Source organism: Ochotona princeps, chromosome 10, assembly GCF_030435755.1.
Source record: "Ochotona princeps isolate mOchPri1 chromosome 10, mOchPri1.hap1, whole genome shotgun sequence".
NCBI lineage: Eukaryota > Metazoa > Chordata > Mammalia > Lagomorpha > Ochotonidae > Ochotona > Ochotona princeps.
This window is the reverse complement of record NC_080841.1, coordinates 60912840-60935770: the sequence shown is the minus strand read 5'-3', so window position 1 is coordinate 60935770 and position 22931 is coordinate 60912840. Positions and strand designations below refer to the sequence as shown.

Below are 22931 nucleotides of genomic sequence, written 5' to 3'. Positions count from 1 at the left end.
CCGTTTATATAAAATTACTAAGAAATCTACAGAATAACTGCCAAGACTTAGAATAGTAGCCTCAATCTGCCACAATCACGTGTGATCAGTTCTGTGTCCCGGAGGCAATAACTGAACTAAGCCTATGGCACTCTAACATGCAGCGGTCCTATACCATGACTGAATGTGCCGTGACACAGTACCTGCTGCCTCTGTCTCTTATTTCTTTTTAATTTATCGGAAAGAGGCAGTGTTACCTAATCCAGTATGTAAGTGTACCAAAATTCATCAGATTGTACATTTTAAATTGTACATGTCTTTATAAGTAATTTTACCTCTAGAAAATCAACAAGAAGTATAGTTGGCAACACTTCTGTCATTCTTTGTTGCTCAAGATTTTACCCTGGATGCATTTGGAAACTGTTATCCCAACTACTACTAATTTAAAAGTTTCTGAGCACACATATTTAAAAAGAGGTGTATGGAGACACAGCAGTGTAAGACACCACGTAGGATGCAGGCATTCCCTCTTTGAGTGCCTGAGATCGGACTTCATCTCTGCTTCTCGTCAAACTTCCTCTTAATACACCTGGGAAAGCAGCAGCTGATGGTCCACGTGCTTAGGGACCTGCCACCCACCAGGGAGACCTGCATGGAGATCCTGGTTCCTGTCCTTGATCTGACCCCACCCCAGCTGTTACAGCAAGTTTCCCTGCCACCCTGCCATTCAAATAAATAACTATTTCTGTAAATAACAAAAAGAGGCAGATGCACTGTCTTTGAGGCAAGTTTGTGACCTTAGAAACTCTTTAAATATGCAATGGTGGATTCCTCTAAGTAAGGTCATGGAAATTCACAGAGTCTTAAATTAGCCTGAGTGTCTGAGGAGGTTATGTGGGGACAAGGAAAAATTTCAGAAAGTTCTACACTTACAGACTTTTCATTTGTAAAAGAATCTTTGCCGGACTTTAGACGCATGGACACTTTCCAGGTCTCCAGTTAAGTAACTTACAGAGTACCAGCTAGATTCTTTTCCCTGAAAGCTCTTGTCAAGAGTGTTCAAAGAACATCTGAAGCAAGCGAGAAGTAGCCAAATGTGGGAAAGGTGGCGCTGAAACTGTTTCTCTTCAGTATGATGGATAGAAAGCTGGGATATATGTCAGCCCTTTGCAGCATAGGGTTGTAAGATCAACAGCTGTATAAAATATAGAACCAAAAATAATTTGTCTTTCAGAGAGATCAGGAAGAATTCCATTTACATAAAGGTATTTCAAGAAGTTCGCAGAAAATGGAATCAAAGAATATGTTTATTCTGGTGCTAACATTCTTTGAAATCCATGCATAGTTTTTCTCATAATATGCACTTCCCATGACAACTTTGTAGTAACAGAATTCGCCTTCAATATTTCATATCACTCAGCCATCTTTAATCGCTCTATCCCTATGTTATCACTTTTCCTTGAAAATATATTTTATTTATTTGCTTGTTTGTTTATTTGTTTGTTTGAAAAGCAGAGAGATGGAGTGGGAGATCTGCCATCCCCCATTTCACTCATCAGATGATCACAGCAGCTAGGACTGGGCCAGGCTGAAGCCAAGAGACAGGAGCTTCATCCTGATCCCCAGGCGTTGCAAGGACCCGAGTACTTCCGCAATCACTGTCTGCTGCTTTCCTAGGCATATGAGCAGGAAGATAGATCAGAACCAGCGAGCAGGCAAGTCTGAAACCACTGCTCCAGTATGGGATGTGCACAAAGCAGGTGGCTCACTGTACCGCAACGTCAACAACGTCAACCCATCTGTGCTTGTTTGTTTGATACAGTGTGACAGCTGTCCTCATTCTCTAGTTTTACTCACTGAAGGCCTGAAGATGCTAAAAATTCAGCCTTTTCAAATCTACTTCTTGCTTCTACCTGCAGCTTCTGCATTTTCACATAGATCACTCGTCCTCACATTGTTTTCGGCTATAAGATCTTAGCTATCCACCATCTCATACCAAACTAGGGATGGAAACAAGCAGAATTCCCTTCAGAAAATGAGAAATTCAAGCTCTTCCTTCTGCTGGTTCATTTCCCAGATGTCTGCAATAAGCTAGAAGGAGCCAGGATGAAGTCATAAGCCAACCCAGATCTCAGTTTGACTGGCAAGGACCCTCGTACTTGGGTCATCACCTGCTATATGTACCCTAAGACATTAGCTGGGAACTGGAATCAGAACTGCAGCCAGCCCTCAAACCAAGGCACTCTGACACTGGGTGCAAGTGTTCCAAGTGGTGTCTTAATGGCTAGGCCGAATATGCTCCCTAAGTGTGGGTACAATTCTGGATGTAGAATGTGAAAGTTGTCAGAATTAAAATGAAGTTATTCTTGTGAAGCCCTAACCAAAATAAGTAAACACATAAATAACCGAAGCCAGAATATTATGAAGGAAGGTTTCTCATAGACAAATGCCAAGGGTTCTTGTCTGCTTATAAGGACTATTCAGAAAAGACTGCCAGAGCCACAGCCTTGTGAAAGAGCCACAGCCATGCAGAGCCATCCACCTACTCTCTGTTCAACCTTCAGGTTGCTGTTACTATGTTACTGACCCTGCAGCCAAGGTAACTGCTTCAAAACAGCTTAGAAATATCCTCCTGGCTTTGCATTTTAAAAAGTTCTCTTGCCTCCACCTCCTTGTATATGCCCTTCGTTTTCAACAGCATATGTAGTTCTGTTGAAGTTTCTACTCATCATTATTTCAATAGTATTACTCTTCTGATAACCTTTGATTGTCATGTAGGTTGATCCAGTGTCATTTTCTCTTTTGAGAGTATTGAAGTGTCTGGTGCCTATGGAATGCAGGAAAACTTGAGACACTGATTTGCAGAGGAGAGACTGAAGGTTAAATCCTCACTGGCTGGGTGGTGGAGCCCCCAGAGGAGAGTTCTACCACAGACTCTGAAGCCCATTGATGTGGCCTTGCATTTTAGCTTCTGTATCTTTCATGTGGGCAGAGGGAAAAACAGCCAATTAGCAGTTATTATCAACCCTGAAAATCCCAAGGGCCTCTGCCTGAGATTTGCACTAGCGGGGAATTAAATTGAGCTCTTTGGACGTTGGCAGTGTTTCATATCTCATGTCAAATTCTGCCTGTGGCTTGGGATTTGAAAGCCACGGATCGAATCCCACTTGTTCCTGTCCTTCCCCACCCCCCACTTCCATCTCTGATCCTGAATTATTGTCATAGGCACTCTTTTGCTTGGTATTTTGGTGGATTTGTTGCCTCCAGGAATTCCCAATGCAAATGAAAGGTGAAGCATGGAGCCCACCTTTACAGCTCGTGTGAAGAGAGTGACACCCTGCGGGTTCATCCTCCTACATTCCATCCCAAGGACCTGAGGGCACGTTAGTACCCCTGCAGCAGAGGCCCTCTGTCGCTGCTGTGTCTGCAAACATGGTGTTTTATGCCCAGACACTCCACTCAGTATCTAACAGGGTGTGCTGAAACCTCTTGGGCTTGAGAGAAGGTGGGTGGGTGTAAAACGTTTGTGGCCTCCGTGATGTTTTTGTTGTTGTTTTTCCTCTGATGTTCAAAACCAAAGCGAACTCATCTGGCCCTTGTGGTGCCGACAGGAAGAGGCTTCAAAAGGATGTGGACAGTCTGAGATAAGACTGCTTTCTCGGACCATCAGGGTCAAGCTGCCTCTTTTCTTTCCCACCCATAAAATAGCTATCAGGAATGAAAACTAGAATCACCAAACGGAGCACAGAAATGGCTTAGATGAGGAATTTACCCAGCTTTCCAGAGGGATAAAGGAACTGGGTCATGTGGTGGAGAAATGACCTTGTTTTTGCCCTACAATCATTCACCATCTGTGTCAGATCCCATAACAACTGCGAAGACATGCCTTATGGTAAAGGTTGCCTCCTTTATCATGCTGTATGGTTTTGATGCAAAGTAAAACACTCCTAGGGCATACTGAATATCCCTTTGGCTAAGATCACAGGATCTGAGACATGGAAGAGGAAGCTGAAGCTGCAGACATTTCCCGCATGTGTGGCAAGCCTGGAATTTCAGCCAGGGCCCCCAGGCCACTGCTTTTCCATCATGGGGAATCCTGGTCCTCAGCGAAAACATCAGCTTTTCGCCCATCTATCCTAAGCTGTCTCTCACCAGGTGATAGGGCCATCTCTAAACTCTGTGGGTGCTGAGCCCTGTTTGTGTGATGTTGTGGTTTATTCAGATCATTATCTTGGAAGACAAGAGAGTGCTCAAGCCCTCTGTTTGGGTTTATCTATGTGATAATCGCTCTGATTCCAGAGCCCTGCTTGCTGAGTATTCTAACCTTGTGTGGTATTCTAACCTTCCATGCAGAGACTCAGGACTATCCTGAAAGGTGGAATTTGTCATCCCCAATTTGCATCACTGCAGACTAAGGTTCAGAGAGATTGAGTTGCCCAAACCACACAACTTGGGGTCGAAGGGACAGGAGCCACAGGAAAGTCTGCTATTGCTGCTCTCGCTTCTGCCTTTTAAAAATTCTCACTTTTACTTTTAGGAAATTTCTTTTAAATTGCAAATATGAAATGTGTGAAGCATCTCAAAATAACACGTTAAAAATAAACACAAAGTTCTGATTCTCTTCGTGTCCCTTTCACATCTATACTGTCAATCACCGAAGCTAGACACCTTGGTATCCTTCTTAGTTCCACTTCCCCTTTGACCCCATGTCCCAAGAGGCATTGTTTGCACTCTTGCCAATACCCTTGTGTCCAATTCCCCTGGACTCCACTGACTTTCAAGGCACAACTACTGGCCTCTCTTCTCTTCACCCCTCCAGCACGCTTTTCAAATTTCAACAAAGCGAGTATCCTAAAGCACAGAATAGCTGCACCTGTGGCCTCCTAAATAGCCTGAAGGCAAAGCCTAATGGGCCATTCAACACCTGTGACTTCTCCTTGATAGTGACCAGAAACAAAAGCCTTGCTCTACTGTTTTGGTTCAGGAAGCGGGTGTGTCTAACATGGATTAAGTTCTTGAGAAGTATTAGCTGCATTTTGTTGCTCCACTCTGGCTACTGAGTTGCCCATCAAATAGCAGATGGCTAATTTCTCAGAACCATTCACCAACCATGAAAGCCATAGGAGCTTCTCAGACACCCCTGTCAGTGCCTTTGAAGGGGAGGCAAAACAGGCTGTATGTGGTCCAGGGTGAGACAGGGTGCTGTGTTCAGGGAACTGCTGGTTGAGTATTTTGCAGAAATGGGAATTGCAAGAAGGTGAATGACAGAAATGGGAGTGTCAGTTGAAATGACACGTGTAAACTATGTAAAATGTTACACAAGCCTTGATGTGGCCTTTCACTGCCATTGCTTGTGTAACTCAGTGCTAAAATAGGTAAAGTTACTTTGTGAACTGGGGAAAAATATGGAAAGTAATAGTTATGTAAAGCTTCATTGTATCGAAATCAGGAAATAGTTTCTTTTAAATTCATATTCTAAGAACCATTTATGAGAACACTGAAATATTCTCATTTATTGGTGCTTGAATGGGTAATAATGAGCTTCAAATCCACTAAAATGTGACAGTTACCTGGTCACTGCCAATTAGCTGGCATGGTTGAATTTGAATACTTTTAGTCATCTTTGATGACCAGTCATCTTTCATTGGCTGCCAACATCACCTATTACTGATATAAACTATTTCAAGTGTGTATAATTTTTGCCTTATTTTGCAGTTACTGTATTATGCTAAATTACTAATGTGTGGGCTATTCACTTTATCTTTTGTCTCTATGTTCTTAAGTCCACCTTTTGTTTTTCCCTCCTCAAAGACCTAGCAGTAACTGGATTTTACTCATTTCCACTAGCTTTACAAAGTACTTACACTGTTGATGATCTTATAAAATTGGCCCCAGAGATAAGTTGTATGATCACTGGAAAACAAGACAAACTAATCATATTGTGTGAGCAATTTAATTATATACTTAGAAAACCCAGAATAACTAAAGTGCTAGAACTATTAAGATTTTAGTAAGGTGGCAAGATACAAAATTGGTTTATAAAATTCAGTATTTCTCATATATTAGCAATTGCCAATCAGTAAATTTCACAGGAAAGAATAGTTTAAAAAAAATAGTTGTCAATTCTTCGTTACCAGAAATATTGTAAGCTCTAACCAGAAGAACCTAAAATTGGAAGTCACATTAATTAATGTAGACTTTCAAAGTCAAGAATACCTTCGAGAACTTTAAGGATGACATAATTCTTTTTTTATTCTTATTTATTTATTATTTTTAATTCATTAATTACATTGTATTATGTGACACAGTTTCATAGGTACTGGGATTCTCCCCACCCCTCCCCAAACCCTCCCACCATGGTGGATTCCTCCACCTTGTTGCATAACCACAATTCAAGTTCAGTTGAGATTCCCCCATTGCAAGCATATACCAAACCTAGAGTCCAGCATCTTATTGTCCAGTCAAGTTCAACGGCTTCTTAGGTAAGGATGACATAATTCTAAAGGTAGAATTAAATCATATAACTTTGAAACTAGTAGGAAAAAATAAAGGATCAATTCAATTTAAAAATCAATTCAATGTAAGACAAGCGAGGCAGTCCATATGGTACAGTGCATTAAGCTGCCGCCTGCCATGCTAATATCCCTTATGGGCACCATTTCAAATCCTGACTGCTCCACTTACAATCCAGTTCTGTGCTAATACACATAGGAAAGCAGCAGCTGATGGCATGAGTAATTGGCCCTTTGCCCATGTGGAAGACCTGAAAAAAAGTTTCTAGATCCTGGCTTTGGATCAACTCAGCTCTGGATGTTGCAACCCCTTGGGAGTGACCCTGTGGATAGAGGATATTTCCATCTGTAAATCTGACTTTCCAATAAAAATAAATAATTCTTTTCAAAAAACACTGAAAACTTAAGCAAGTGACTTTCACAATATGTTAAAAGCCTTCTATTTAATATCAGAAACAGAGAATGAGTGTAGTGAACTAGGTCTGCTGTTGTTTAATATTGTGTTGACTGTCCTGGTTACTGCAATGAAACAAGTAAAAGAAGTAGGAACAGGGAACAAATAAGAAGAAATACAATTTTAAGTAGTAATGGTGTCTATTGACAACACCAGGAATCTGCAATTATTCTAAAGATTAATATCCAGGATGCATAAAGAATTTGCATAATTTGTTAAGCAAAAGACAAGCAGTCCTGTAGAAAAGGGACAAAGGGTTTGAACAAGCAGGCTACAGAAACACGTAAATCCATGAGAGCACGCTCGACATCATGAGTAACTATTGAAATTTATAACAGTGAGGAGTCTTCATTCTATCATGTTCACAAGAATCTTAAAGTTTCTCTGTGCTAGATGATCATGAGAAATATGTGAATGAATCAGGAAATCTCATAAATTGCTGATCATGTGTATAAATCAGAATAGCTACTTCAAAGAGAAATTTTTAAATACAGAAGTAAAATTGAAGCTTTCCATGCTCTACAATAAGCAATCTCATTTCTAGGGGAAATTCATAGGGAAATCTTTGGACATGTACACACATTCAAGACTATTTGTTAGAGCATACTTGCAACAAATGAAAACAGAAAAAGCAGAACTATCCATCGAAAGGAAATTAGATGTACTCACGTAATCTAACCCCTATGGAGTGCAGAGGCTAAGCTGGCACTTGGGACATCTGCACCCCACGCTGAAGTGCTGGGTTCAAGTCCCAGTTTCACTGCCAACACCAGCTTTCCAGTAATTCATATCCTAGGAAACAGCATTGATGAACCAAGTAGTTGGACCCCTGCCACCCATATGGGAGACCTGTATTGAATTCCTGAATCCTGGTTTCAGCTTGGCACAACTCCAGTTGTTGAAGGCATTTGCAAAGTGAACCAACTGTATACAAGATCTCTATCTGTGTTTCTTTGCATTTTTAAAAGGAAAAAAACACCCCTGATGTAATCATACAATGGAATGAAATACAGGAATTAAAAAGAATAAGTCAGCTTCTTCAAGAATCTCAAAAACAGTATTGTGTTTTTTAAAAAAGCAAGTTGCAAAAGCAATATGTTGTTTTTCTATATTTAAAATAAAAAACAGTAATATATATTAAAACATTGCCTCTAAAGCAATATATATTGCCCAAATTTAAGGGAGCAAACTCTCAAGTTCTTAGCAGCTGAATTCAACAAAATGACTAAGGCTGCAGCACCAGCTTAGAGAAACTGGTAAGAGGACTTTTGAAATAGCATAATTACAGCCATCTAACATTTTATATGTCTGCATGGAGCAGAACAAAAATGGAATGGTGGCACAGGGTCTTCACATTTCATTTCCCTTCCATCCTCCATTTTTGGTTCCACCACCACTCCAGGAGACAGCAGAAGCCTCATCTGGCTTTTGTAGCTCCTTCTGCATGGATTATGGTAGCCACTGAAAGAACACTTGGACCTTGTAGCATTGACATTGATTGGTATGATCCACTAATCTACTGTTGTTCCCTCATGTGGCAAGCATACATGTGGGTGACGCAAAGTACTGTTTTTATGCGGCTTGAAAAGGGATGTTATCATCACCATTTTTTTTTAAAGATGAGTAATTCCCAGGGGGAAGGAGATAGGGACTCTGAGCTCTGAGAAGATGTCACCTGTGCACAGTTCCCCAGAAATCAGATCGCTCATCTGTAGATTATTTGCTTTTTCTAACCCGCAGTTTCTGAGCCTTGCTGCCCCAGGCTGGCTCAAGTCAGACTGTGCATAAATCAAGGATGAGTGACTCATGAGATAAGAACTTTTTGGAGCAAACCTTGTGCTTTAACATGTGTGATCAAAAATATATATACATACATAGATATGTATATATATATATATATATATATATATATATATATGCACACACATGTCAAAGTTGGCAGGGAGTGATCTAGTTCTTTTCTCCTAACTTAAAAGAAAAAGAAGGCAGAAAACCAAAAATATACCTCCAAACAACTTCCTGTAAGTCCAAACTGTCATGTCTGGGGATCTCCAATGCTTCAATACAGAAGATGGGACTGGTTTTCTCATTTGGGAGCCTCCTGAGTTGGTAACATGCTTCTGTACATGAAAGAGTTAACCACAACCTTACCACAGAATGTCACCCTGATTAAAATTAAAGGGTTGTCAGATGAGAAGGAAGAGGGGGGTTAGAAATAAACCCTTGGTCTTTCTCTGAAATCTAAAAGCAGCTTTCTCTCAACCCTTCGAAACCAGTTTCTTGGGACAGAGTTGTATTTTTAGCAGAAATAGGCTAAATTGGTCAGCCCCACCCACAGCCTTCTTCAGGGAGAGAGAGAGCCTTCTGAGAAATTAGACCCAAGGGTGAGGAGGTTTTCAACTGGATCTCATGGGATTTCCCCTGAGATTTGAAAGAAAGACCAGATAAATAGCTGTGATGCCATGTAGAGACATGAGATTAGAGAGGAAACAGAATAGAATGGACAAGAAAATGTGGTTGGAGAGTTGCTCCTTAGAACTGCTGTCCAGTGAGGCAGACATCTGTGATCCAGGCCAGACTCATACCTTCACTGTGGCCAGCATCAAAAGTCTCTGTGATCAGACCCAGGGTGCCCACTTGGCTATTTCAAGTCTGTCTCTTGCTTTTATTCACTCCATACTTGTCTCCCAGAATTGTCTCTGGTGCCGCTTTTCTTTCCTGCTTCCCCAAAATTGCCCTGAACTACTTGTCTGCTTTGATTCTACTCCAGAAGGATTGGTACAGACCAGTACCCAGCAATATGTGAGTGTGCTGTGTGTTGGCAGGTGCTACTCAGTTTAGAGAGAGAGGATGATAACATGCCAGGGGTGGGTGGCATTGCTGGGTTTGGTGACACAGAACTGGAAGGCTAGGTTGAAACTGTACGGTAAGTGGCACTCAAAACCTTTTCCGGTGCTCAGAAACACAAATGTGAACTGAAGGCTTTTGCTGAGCGCAGTCCACATAATCAGTCCCATGTGGGCTGCCCTAAATTCCCGTTTGCTGACCACAGCTAGTGCAGAAATGAAGCACCGTGTTCTGTTTCCCCAAAGATCCTTTTAAGGCATGAGCTCTGAACTGGCACTTGTAAGGGGAAGATTAGCTAATTGAGCCAATGTGCCAGATCCTAAAACATGTTCTATATTATAAAATCTTAAATACATAGTAATAGTAGCATACATTATATAAAATAGGTTAAAATATAGTCATTATTTCATATTATTCTATGGATTATATATACAAATTTAATAAAAACATAGTACATGATGAAATACTACAGCAAGATAATTAATGGGATTATAAATAATGATTATGTGATAATAATTAATAGGCAAGTGGTTTCTCCCGTCCCTGGTTTGTGAATAAAAGAAGCTAAGTCACAAATAGGGTCAGCGACTGTCCTGAAAGCACAAAGCCCTTCAGTGGTGCTTGTGTACGCACCTGACCTTGCTCTGGGTGATGGCTGTGTCCTTGGCCCCTGTACCTCTCACCTTTCCTGCTCTGGCTGAGCTCCTGTTCTGCATCACAAGAGGATGGTTGTGGGACTCCTGGGAGGAAGTGGTGATGAGGACAAGGAGCAGGAAGGGACACAGCTAATGTGAACAGATTTTAAAGGCTGGAATAATCAGGAATAAATCCTGATTGGGTGCATGAAGGAGTGGAAGGCAACAAATGGAGTTTTGCTTGAAAGTCTTAAGGAATTGGGTGGATGGTGGTTCCATTGGTTAGAATTGGGAATGAAAGAAGGCAGGCCTCAATTATACATATATAGTTTATTCAGCCGGTGAGTGTTCAGCTGGGAACATCGGGAGTGCCTTTGTCTTTGAGGATGAGAAGTCTAGAAAGTCACTTTCACTGAGCCCCTATTATATCCTGGCTACTTTAGGCAGGCTCTCTGGTGTAGCTTACAGCAACCCAGTGAGGCACTGTATTAATTCCATTTTATAACAATAGCCCACACAGATAAAAACTGGCCTACCACCAGCTCCCACCCTATATTATGGAACATTTTTTGCCCCTCCTGCCTCCCACCTTAGCTGCCTTCATTCTCAAATCAGAATGGTACTGCCTCTCTAAAGGGACTGGTGATTTCATTCCTTGTCTGAGATCCCTCTGTAATATTCCATTCCCCTCAGAGCACAGTCAAAGCTCCATAACACCATTCATGCTCAGCCCTAAAATCGCCATTTCCCGCCACACAGGAACATGTGTGTCGGTCCTGTGGAGCCATGCGCGCCTCCTGGAACACATTGTGGTTTTCTCTCTGACCTTGGTTATTGTCTTAATCAGGGTTATCTGGAGAAATAGAATCAATCAGAATCTTGTATGTTGAAATGAAAGCACACATTCATAATTGGAATTGGCTCGTACAGCCTGGATACCCCTAGAAGCTTATGGTGTCATTCAAGTTGGGACAGAAAGCCTGAGAATTGGAGTGGGAGGGTGCTGAGGGAAATCCTGGGGCCCGAAGACTAAATAATCAGAAACATCAGGATCCAAGGGTGGGGGAAGATGGATGCAATCCACAGGGACAGAGAAGACATTCTTCCACATTTGAGATCTATTTGATCCCATATTTGGTTCGTTGTCATCCACTCACATCATCTACCAATTCAGAGTTCATTCAATTTAAGTAGTCGCTGCTTCTGGAAACATCCTCACTGACACACTCAGTAACACTGTTGGACCACTCGAGCATCCCTTGGTGGAATCCAGTGGATATACAGAATTAATCATAACCTTCCTGCAATGTTCAACAGCTAGTCCCTACCTCCTGAACTCCTGCTTGTCCTGCAAGCCTCTTGTTAGCTGTCACCTTTCCTCCTGAAGCCTTCCCCAGCCTTTCTCTGCACCCTCAGGCTCTCCTGCTATTTCTTTACATAGCGCTTTCCACACTGTCCCCTTCACGTCCCCATTGTCTGGCTAGAGCCTGCAAGCAGTGGCATGCCGAGGATTTTCCTGAACGAAAGTAGGACTTCTCAGGTCCCAGCTATGGTTAAGCCTGTCAGATGCCCATGGGCATGAGCCCTTCCTCTCTCCCAAGATGCTTTCTGCTAGAGAGAAATTCCAATTGCCACATGAGAGGTGAACAGATCTTCCAGAGAGAGGGAACATTGCTCCTAGAAATCAAGCTTTGGAGTCCTAACCGGGAACATTTCATTTGAAGGACAGGAGATGTGCTGAGTGGATACACCATATACCAAGGACATACAAAAAACACAGCTTGGAAAAACTATTGTGTGCCCAATAAAGGAAATGGGGAATGAGTGGATGTATGTGACCAGAGATTACCCTGAAAGTTGTTTACAGGGAGCTCCAAGGGTGGCTTAAACTGAAACTGAAGGCTTGCCCAAGAAGTCTGTGGAAACAGGTGGTTTCCTGCTCTGTCTGGAATGACAGCCTGGATTTTGGTCAGATTGACCAGCTCCTCACTTTCTTGGGCAAGTAAATTATTATACCAGCAGTGTCCACTCCCTGATCTGTCAGATGGAAATGGAGAGAATGACAATGGTACTCATCTCCTATGGCTGTTGTGAGGATTCTGTGAGAGGCACACATGTAGCCAGCACTTGTGATTGCATGGCATGAGGATGGCGCCAGCTGCATGTCCTGGTGACCGGGCACTCTCTGACCTGCAGTTCTGCCGCATCTGCTATTGCAAATGGAGCCAGAGAGGAAAAACTTAAACTCTGGGAGGGAGAAAGTGAAAGTGATGGTCTGGCAGGTAAGAGGCAGTGAAAACCAGAAGTGAAATAAACGACTCAACTGAACAGCAAATGCTATTCACCCTTGCGGTCTCGGTGCCTGCCCGGTGTCAGCAGGATGTCTAAGGAAACTGCCCTTTTATTCTAAAAAGACTTTTGGGGTGGGGGTGAGGAGTAATGGTTTTGCTTTCCACTTAAAAATAAGTGTTCTTTTTACAAAGATCCTTTCTATTCTAAGTCAGACTCTGAACAGAGGTGTCACTACCACAAGGGCCGGAAACAGACACCACACCGGAGCTCAGCTGGAGTGCCGGTTCTGCCTGGTTTCGGCAGCCGGGGACACCACGGACAAACTGCCCACAGCGGCAAGGTGTCACGCACACAGTTTGACGTGAAGTCATCTTCCCCAAAACTCCCGGGAAACTCTCAGAACTACGCAGCAGGAAGAGGTTGACGTCAACTTAGACTGTGGGGAGTTCAAAAAAAAAAAAAAAACTTTTAGAAATGATTGCTTAGGAACACAATAAACAGATCTGTCTTGGAGGAGTTGGGCCAATTTGCTTAAGTGGTTCATTTCACTAAAATATACACATACACATTTAAAGTGGTTTGTTTCATGAAAATATACACATACACCCCCAAAACACTGCTATTTTGCTTTTAAAAATATAATAGTCAAAACTGGACATTTGAGGCTTCTTCTTTGGCTAGATTGTGCAGATTTAGGAATAGAGTGGTCACAGGCAGTTGGGTGTGTTGGCTCAGAACTGCCTGAGAGGATTCCTTAAACTACTAGGGGCTATGGCAGCCATCAGAGTCTGTTGTAAAAGGGATTTAAATACTCACATCTGAAACGTTCTGATTTCACCTGTAAAGGAATCTCTGGAACTAGGCAGATCAAAACTATAATTCCATTAATTTTATTCTAAATTCAGAATCAGTCACATTTGGTTTCAATAATCCTGCTCTCCAGGGTCTGTTCTGCTCCAATGTTCAGGGACACAATGATTACTTAAGAGGCCCGAGGGCTTTCTGGAGTCAAACTGTGTCCCATCGATTCCCTTTAAACTTGAACTTTGGCATCCAGCTGTGTGACAATCTGTACACTGTATTTCTCTCCTGCTAGAGAATGAGCTCTCAAGTGCAAGGGCCCGCTGTCATTCATTTCTGTGTCTTGAACTCTATATTCGTTCGGCACACACTCAGTTGCTCAATAAACATTTCCTGAACAAATGAATGGATGAATAAATCAACCTCTTCCACAAACAGGAAGGTGCCCCCAGTAGCCCTATCGCTTTATTCTTCCACCTGTGCCACAGCCTCTCTGCTGCTCCCCCTGAGGCAGCAATGTTTTCACCCTAAGAAACTTCACCAGAGAGAAAACTCCCGCCATCACACCACAGAGGCACACACCCATCCTTGCTCTGCTCTTTGTTACCAAGGGCACAGAAAGCAGCAGGCTTCTGAGGGAGGATCTATTTTGGTCCCCAACAGAAAAGAGTGGGTGATTCCGTGAGCAAAGATGGCAATTCCTGAACATGATGTGGTGATTCACGCCCCACACTGCTCAGAATTTCCTCTGTTTTGTGGGCTGCTGGTGCCGACTTCACTGCGGTGCTTTCTTTAAAGCACAGTTGCAAGAAAGCTACTGTAGGCTGCTCTTCATAGGTGGAAGGAACGCTGGAGGAGAGGATCGCAATCCTGGGAACGGAGACTCCAAGGGCCAGATATGCCCCTAACACAGCCTAAAACAAGAGCCTAGTGAGAGGCCATTGCCAGGCATTAGGGATTTGGCTTCTGTGGCCACAGACATTCTCAGTTGATGCCCAAGCTGCAAGAGCAGCAGGTCAGGTGTCATGGCATATGAATTCAATTGTTTAAGAAGTAAAAATAAATGCCAGTAAGACTGGCCCACATGAATAAAAGCACCAACAACACTTGTTGCCGAGGTTGCGGGGAAAAGGGAACCCTACTCCACTGCTGGTGGGGCTGCAGGCTGGTACAGCCTCTATGGAAATCAGTATGGAGAATATTCAAACAACTCAAATTCAACATACCGTATGATCCAGCAATAGCACTCCTAGGAATATATCCAGAACACTTGTTCTATGAGAAACCAACATGCACTCCTATGTTCATAGCAGCACAATCAGTAATTGCAAAAACATGGAAACAACCAAAATGCCCATCAACAGAGGATTGGATAAGAAAGCTATGGTTCATCTACTCCATGGAATACTACTCAGCTATTAAAAAAAACAAAATGCAGTTCTTTGTGGCCAAATGGGCCAAACTGGAAACCATCATGCTAAGGGAAATGAGCCAATCCCAAAAGGTTAAATACCACATGTTTGCCTTGATTTAAGATGATATGATGTTATGTATAACATGTTATGTTTTGAATGTTATATGTTGTGTATAAACTAAAATTGAAGTATAGGTGAGGTGGTCATAGAAGGTGGCTGGGAACTCGCATTTACTTTTAACATATTGGTTACTCATTACTATGTCAATTAATTCCATAATGATGTAAATTTTTGCTGATGGCATGTTGGAGCTTTCAATTGACTGGGATGATACTCTGCTGGCTCTGTCTTCAGACCAGAGAGGATATACCTAAGAAGCCGTTGAACTTGACGGGACAATAAGATACTGGACTCTATGTTTGGTGTACGCTTGCAATGGGGGAATCTCAACTGAACTTGAGCTGTGGTTATGCAACAAGGTGGAGGAATCCACCATGGTGGGAGGGTTTGGGGAGGGGTGGGGAGAACCCAAGTATCTATGTAACTGTGTCACATAATACAATGTAATTACTGAAGTTAAATAATAAATAATTAAAAAAAAAGAAGTAAAAATAACTCCTGTTAACACGGTACAAGTCTTCTTGACAAGCAGTTTACTCTTCACAGTAGTAAAGAGAGTAGGCTGGGCCGTGGTACCCTAGTGGCAGAAGTCCTCACCTTGCATGCACCAGGATCCCATATCGGCACTGGTTCATATCCTGGCTGCTCCGCTTCCTTTCCAGCTCCCTGCTTGCGATGTGGGAAAGCAGTAGAGGACAGCCCAAAGCCTTTGGACCCTGTACTCATATGGGAGAGCCTGGGAAAGCTCCTGGCTCCCAGCTCCTCACTTTGGATCACCTCAGCTCTGGCCATTGCAGCTGCTTGGAAGTAAAACAGTAGATGGAAGATTTTTTTTTTCCTCCCCCCTCTCTCCTCTGTAAATCTGGATCTCCAATAAAAATAAATAAATCTTTAAAAATGAGAGAGAGAAAGAGAGAGAGAGAAGGCTGCAGAATTAGATCTCCTGGCTGTTATCCTAGCTCTTTGCTGCTTGTGGTGCACTGTGCAATTTGCCTGACCTCTGTCTACCTGTTTGCCAGGTGTGAGATGGGAATGAAGTTAAGACCTACCTCATTTGCAGAATTAACTGAATTAATACAATGTTCTAATATACAGGCTGTTTCAAAATGCTTATGGAAAATGAAATTAAAGATATATTATGCTATTGGAGAATTTTGAAATCTGCATACAAGATCTCCAAAAATTATCATGACCATGCAAATTATGAAAACATGCATGCACTGCAAAATGTTTTTTGTCAAAAGAAACTTATCTTCTAATTATATTTTTCTACAAAATTTTGAAGTCTCCTCAGTAACTCTTAGCAATGCTAGAGCAAGGTTCAACAGAGAGGAATTTAGAATGATCTGTTCCTCTTTCACTCTCACTGTGGCCCTGAGGTTGGACTAGCTTCCCTGGTCAGGTAAAGGAACCCATGGCCTCCTTTTAACTTCCTTTTTATTCTTTAAAAACACCTTTGCTGTTTCTTCTGTTGGGAATGTGCACCATTGCTACTTGTCCGGTCACCTACGGTTGTTCCTTCACTGTGTGCTGCATGAGAGGGGAACGCCTAGGAGAAAAAGAGAAAATGGGCCAGTATGGCACATCTGACCACATGTCTGACCATATGACAGACAGACTTGATGCCAGAGGACGTGACCTCTCGTGATCAGTGTCACACTCCTTCCCTTCATTCCATTCATCTTCATGCCACCCACACTTCTGTTTCCTGGAATCTTTCTCTAGGCAGGATGTCTAGTACTTGGTTAACAGTTGCAGGTCAAAACTGTCAGGACAGAGCCTTCTAGTATGCAGGTAGTAGGGGCTTGGAGGGGGAAAAACCTAGACATAGGGAACTAAGGCCAGGACTCCTCTGACTCTTCTCTGGAGTACTCGTGGTGCTGATGAGTGCTCCATGCAGTCAAGGAAATCACCAGGGACTGGGGACATCTAGAGAGCCAGGGGCAATCAAGTGAAGTGAGGAACTTCTTTTTGTCTGAGTGAAAGTATTCACTTTTGTCAGAGAACCACTAGCCACTGAGACTCTTTGCTCAGTACGTACACCTCCGAAATGCATATAATCACATGCAGAAATGCCATATGACTCATTTATTTAGTTGTCCTGGTAAAATCCTCATTCATCAGCTGCTACTCATCTCTGTAATTCTAATGCATGAATGGATAGATGAAGGAACAGCATCTACACAATTTCAGCACAATCATCTCAAAATTCTGTCCTCCAACCTCTCCTCCTATATTCAAAATCACCAGGAAGAGCCAATCTGTCTCACGTCCATCATCTCCAAGAAACTCCTAACTCTGCAGGTAGCATGCTGCACTCTCTATTCTAATTCTTTGAGGGCATTTGTCAGCTTGGAAATAGTTGGTAAATATTTGATCTTCATAGTATTAGTTTTTCCTTTTTAACTGAAAGTTTTGTGTAAATAGAAGTAATATATTGGGATCAGTATTGTGACATAGTAGCTTAAGCTGCCACTTGAAAGGCCAGCACCCCATGTCAGAGTGCCAGTCCAAGTCCTGGCAGCCCTACTTCTTATTTAGCTCCCTGTTATTGTACCTGGGAAGGAAGTGGAAGATGGTCCAAGTATGTAAGAGATCCAATGGAATTCCTGACTCCCTCTGGCCTGGTACCAGACCTTGTGGCCATTTGGAGGAATGATCCAGCAGATAGAAGACCTTCCGTCTGTCTCTTCCTCTTTCTCTCTGTAACCCTGCCTATCAAATAAGTGAATCTTAAAAACTAAAAGAAGTAACATATATCTCTTCTTCCACATAATAGACTAACTGCTCAATATGTGGCTTATGCATCAACAACACAGACTTCATGTTGAAGCCTGTTTGAACTAGAGTCTTGGATATCAAAATTAGATTTCTTGAATCTACCTTGTATTAAGACCTGTAAGTGATTTGTACAAACATTTGAGAATATTATTCTAGGGCTCCTTCTCATAGTGAATAGAAATGAAATGATGGAATCAAAATGACAATGAGAATCTATTCTGTCTCGAATGTAGTTTTCACTACATCTTAAAGCCTCTGAGGAACTTAAAACAAACATTATTGTAATGGCCTGTTCTCTTCTGCCAGAAAGTCAAGCTAATTATTCTGCATTACTGTTGGTGTCACCTTTTAATGTATCGCGCATACACTTTTTACTGTGCAACTAAAATCATTGCTCTAGAACTATTCCCAGCATGACATATTCTCTTGAAGGAGGTAAATCCCAGAATAACCCCAAAATCAATCAAGTAACCAAACACGATCTGAGCAATCTAAGGGTAGAAAATACCTAAAATCCTACTGATGATTGATTATATGATTGCTTTTCCCCAAATGAGTGACTTACTTGAAACCATGTTGCATGGCTCAGGGATGAGGCTGACTCACTGGCAACCACTGAGAACCTTTTCTTGACAGTTTTCCAGACACAAATTTCCTAGTAAATATTTCTTCTCCATTGTTAAACAATGGGTAACTAGTTTGAGAACAAGGATTGCCAAATTTTTTTCATCCCTGTACTATTAATGTGTGAATGGAAAGGTGAAGAAATATCATTGAGAGTCACTGTGAAGATGTGTAAGTACTAAACTGGAATTTAAAATGCCTGGATTCTAGTCTAGCCGCAATCAACACCTTCATGAACGAAAGGATTACAACTTTTTGAAGCAGTTGTTTGAATTTGAGTCCTCTTTCCTGTTGTTCACAGGAATGACCAGTGAGAAAGAAAAGAGAAACAGGTTCCAGTGCAGGTAAAACTGTTCTGATGAGGCACAAGGTGAAGACTCTCTTAGCAAGCCAAAAGCAGAAGCTTCATTACCAGTTAGCAGTGCTCCTGCCCTAACACAACCACAGATAGAAGCAATAAGTGGGCCATGTGCAAGTGCAGGACACTCCAGTGCAGGTCAGTACCTGCTGAGAGCTAGAAACAGCCTGCCATGAGATGTCAGCCTTCAGTCTGCTGACCCTTAGGGATCTCTCAAGCTGGATCCTTCTGGTACATGTTCAGTTGGGAAAGTTTTCTCATCCCCAAGAGCCCCAGTTTAAAAATGCCTTTTGGAGCACAGCGTATTTAATTTTCATTTCCAAATTCTTGGCATAGAGTGCCAGGAATGGGAATTCCAAGATCTCCCTGTCCATCTTATCTAATGGACTTAAATTTGTCGGAAGCCACGCCATTTCCATGTTTTCACGTCAGTCCTCCAACAATGTCTCTAGGAGATAGTTCACTTTTGGCTTCCTGAAAAGTTTATTTTCTTCCTAATCTTATTTCACACTGACATATCAGGTGACTTGTCCCATTTTCTGTGGAAATTCTTGATCAGTTCCCACCACACACTGGACAGTGAGGGGAGCTAGAAGTTAGCTTGAATGGCCACCATATCAAAGGACAGTCTGTTTCACTGATGTCTATTGATATATTATACGGATGAGAGAATTATTCAGAATAACCGAGACTTCAGAAGCAACAACAAAAAGAGTCAGACTACTTCTGAAGGGGATGAAGGTAGAATTGTAAAGCACATTAGCCATTCTTGGCTAGTGACCATTCTTTCTGTAAGAATTAGGTAATCCGTTTTTGCATTATAAAATCTGAAAGGGAACATATATATGTGTGATATATCAAAGACATGATAAATGAAAAGAGCAGCTGTTTTATACAGTACTCCCTTTGCTTACCAAAGCCCTATTACTCCAAAGTTTGTCATGGGGCTGAAAAAGGTCAAATTAGTAATAATTTGGGATCTAAAAAACTGAAGGATTAAATGTGAAGAGTTAAACATTTTGTATTGAAATGACAAAGGTCAAGATGGGAAATTCCAGTGTGGGTAGGAGTCTTTACAAGAAGGGATAATTAGACAAACAAATCCATTTTCTGCACTTTTTTTATATCTAGGAGATGAAGATTTGCTCATAAAATTCCTAGAATGAAAGAAAGATGATCAGGAGACATGTAGACTATCAGAATTTCCACAATTCTAAGAAAGGCGCTTTTAATAACACAGTGTTGGTAACATCAGGAGAATTCTCCTTTTTAACCACATCCCAGAACACAGTAATACAGAGACTAAAAACACCCAGATTGACTAATACATCGCCCATACTCCATTGCAATTTTAAATGGTGGCTTTGGAAATTTTCAGAGTGAAAATCTCCATTATGAATCAGCTAGAAATTGCATCTGTTGACAGTCTGCTTGATTTAATTAAAGAACTCTCACACCCGAGAAAATGACAGACGAGTTTCTTTTAAGACCAGATTCTACTTGGAGAAAAATGTCTGAGCCAAGATTGTTTTTGCCCTGGAGGATTTCTGAATGCCCAGTTCATCCCAAAAACTCAACCCATTTCATTGACTTCAGTTCTCATTGACTTTGAGTTCTCATTTTTCTCTGGATTGGGTGACTTTAGAGTCTCATGACCTGCCTCCTTTGGACCTGGTCACCCTCCACGCTGTTCTGGAGTCATGTTTAGAAATCTCTAACCCTGCTTTCAGTAAGCCAAAGGAGCACAATTCAGGAAAGCTGATTGGAGCCTGGGCACTGGCACAGCCTGTGAGGTTTCAAATTGGGGCTACTTCTTTATCTAGGGGTTCATGACAACAATATACAAAGTGATTATGAGAATTAAAGTAAGAATCAGTAGTGGCATTGTGATGCAGCAGGTTAAGCTAACTTGTGATTAAAACATCCCATGTGAGAGCCCTGTATCAAGTCCCAGCTACCTTGATTCTGATTCAGCTCCTTTCTAATGTGCTTAGTAGGCAGTGGAGAAGACCCAAATGCTTGAGCCATTGCCAGCCATGTGTGACACCTGGATAGAGTTTCTGGCTCCTGCTTTGTGGTCCAAGCCAATGACCATTTGAAAAATCTCCCCCTCTGCATCTCTCTGTTTCTTTCGCTCTCTCTCACTCTCCCTTTTCAATATATAAGTTAAAAAAAAACCCTTTAAGTAAGTCTTATAGGCCTGGCACAAAGAGGGAACTCTATAAATAGTCATCTTTAACATGTTTCCTAGTGGTTCTTTATTGACTACCAAATGAAGTTGTAAAGTCTTGATTTGTTATCTAAGATCTTGGTCCATTCATTTGGTTCCATTCCTTTTTTTCTAGACTTCCGATTCCCTCATCCCCACATCCTTATCCAGCTTGCACAGCAGACCTCTTGCTGTTCCGTGATGTCCTTGAGGAAATTTACCACTCCCTAATGCTCCACTCTGTTAGCATCCCACCTTCAACAAGCCTTTCCTGATAGCTCCTACTCTCTTACACATTTTATGCCATAGGGACAGGACTTGGTATTTCCAATAGAATTGAGCAGAAGATTAAGAAGAATCCCGCATGATCCTTCATTTGGCCCACAGCCAGCAAAACTTTTCATATCACTGGCAAAGTCACCAATGTTTTTAAACAGCACAAGTTTGCCTGAAGCGTGTTTCCTAAGAATAAGACAAGATTAATTGTACAGATTCTGCTGCTGCTCTTGCTTGGACTGATTTGATAACCACCCTGTTGGGGCAGAAATTGCATTATAAATATTCCTGAAATATGTTCATTTTAACTCCTAAATCAATCCATAGAGTCCTACACAAATTGGCCATTTCACCAAAACAAGGAAACAAATTTCTCATGCACATTATATTTTACTTCTTAACACATTTTATGTAATTAGTTAGCATAAATTTGATTGAAATAAATTATATGAAATGATAGACTTTCAGAAAAAGACATTATAGTTTCATATCTATCTTTCTGGTTTAGCAAGAGAAGATGTTATTAGAAAATTTACACTCAATTAGGAAGGGTGGTTTGAGGTAGAAAGTGGTGGTTTTGTTCATTTCTGTTTTAAAACAGTCTTTGAGAAAACCCAAGAAAAATTTACATAAATACGTGTATTATGAACACATATAAATATACATATACACAGGAGCACAGAAAAAAGTAATGTCCTGGAAGTGAATCTATTTCTTTAACATTTCTATGAATTTGGAAAGCTTTCTAATTATTACTTCGTGAGGCAATCGAGATTCCAAGTAACATTTTAGTGTTATCCTACAGCTAGGGCAAGGATGTTAGCATGCAGTAGAAAATCAAAATTTATTGAGATATAACAGAAAACTTCTCCAGAAATCTGTTCATCAGTATCCTGTTGACATCCAACTATCATGCTACTATAGACTTTCACAAATTCTTCCTGGATTAAGTAAGCAGTCCAGGACTATGAGTGACAAGAAAGCCCATTCCAAACTCCCTTTACAGACTGGGGACCCTTGAGGCATAAAGAGGGAGGTGGGGATCCAAGGGTGGTCACAAGAGATAGAATTCAAGACACTTAGGGATCCCCTCTGGTTCTGTGTCTGGGGGAAATAATGTCTGTCCCAAGACTCAGACGGCACCCATAGCTTACCTGTCCTGAAGCCAGGTACCACAACAAATGAGGCTAGTGCCCACAGCAGCCAGCATGGCTTCATCTTCCTGGCGCTGGGAATCAGCTCGAGGAAGCGAAGGGGAGGTATTTTTCTGCAGAATCTTGGGATGCCCACCAACCTCTTCACTTCATGGTGCTGGGAGGATGGGGACTGGAAAGCTCAATCCTACAGGGCTGTCATCCTTGCTGCTCCATCCAGTCTCTGTGACAGTCAAGAGGTGTACCCTGTGACTGATGAGTTCAGTCAGGAAATCGTGCCTACAACTCTGTCCTGTGATCTCAAATATAGGAAGTGGGTTTTTTTTTTTTTTTTTTTTTGATGACAACATAGTTTGTGATAACTTGTCAAGCGAGGTTTTTTTTTTTTTTTTTTAAGTTCAATTGCTGGGAGGTGTGGGCTGGTATTGGTGAGAAGGATTAAGCTTCACATATGAATCCTGTTTTTAGCTTCAC

General features: G+C 41.7%; 1 protein-coding gene across 1 annotated transcript in view; it reads right to left on the bottom strand.

The window, feature by feature from the left end:
- Positions 1-22722, bottom strand: part of IL2RA (interleukin 2 receptor subunit alpha) — a 40769-nt gene extending 18047 nt beyond the window's left edge. The window contains exon 1 of the mRNA XM_058669516.1: positions 22458-22722. Coding sequence (XP_058525499.1) covers positions 22458-22521 — 64 coding nt within the window. The 5' untranslated portion in view covers positions 22522-22722. The remainder of the gene's footprint in view (positions 1-22457) is intronic.
- Between the last annotated feature and the right edge of the window lie 209 nt (positions 22723-22931).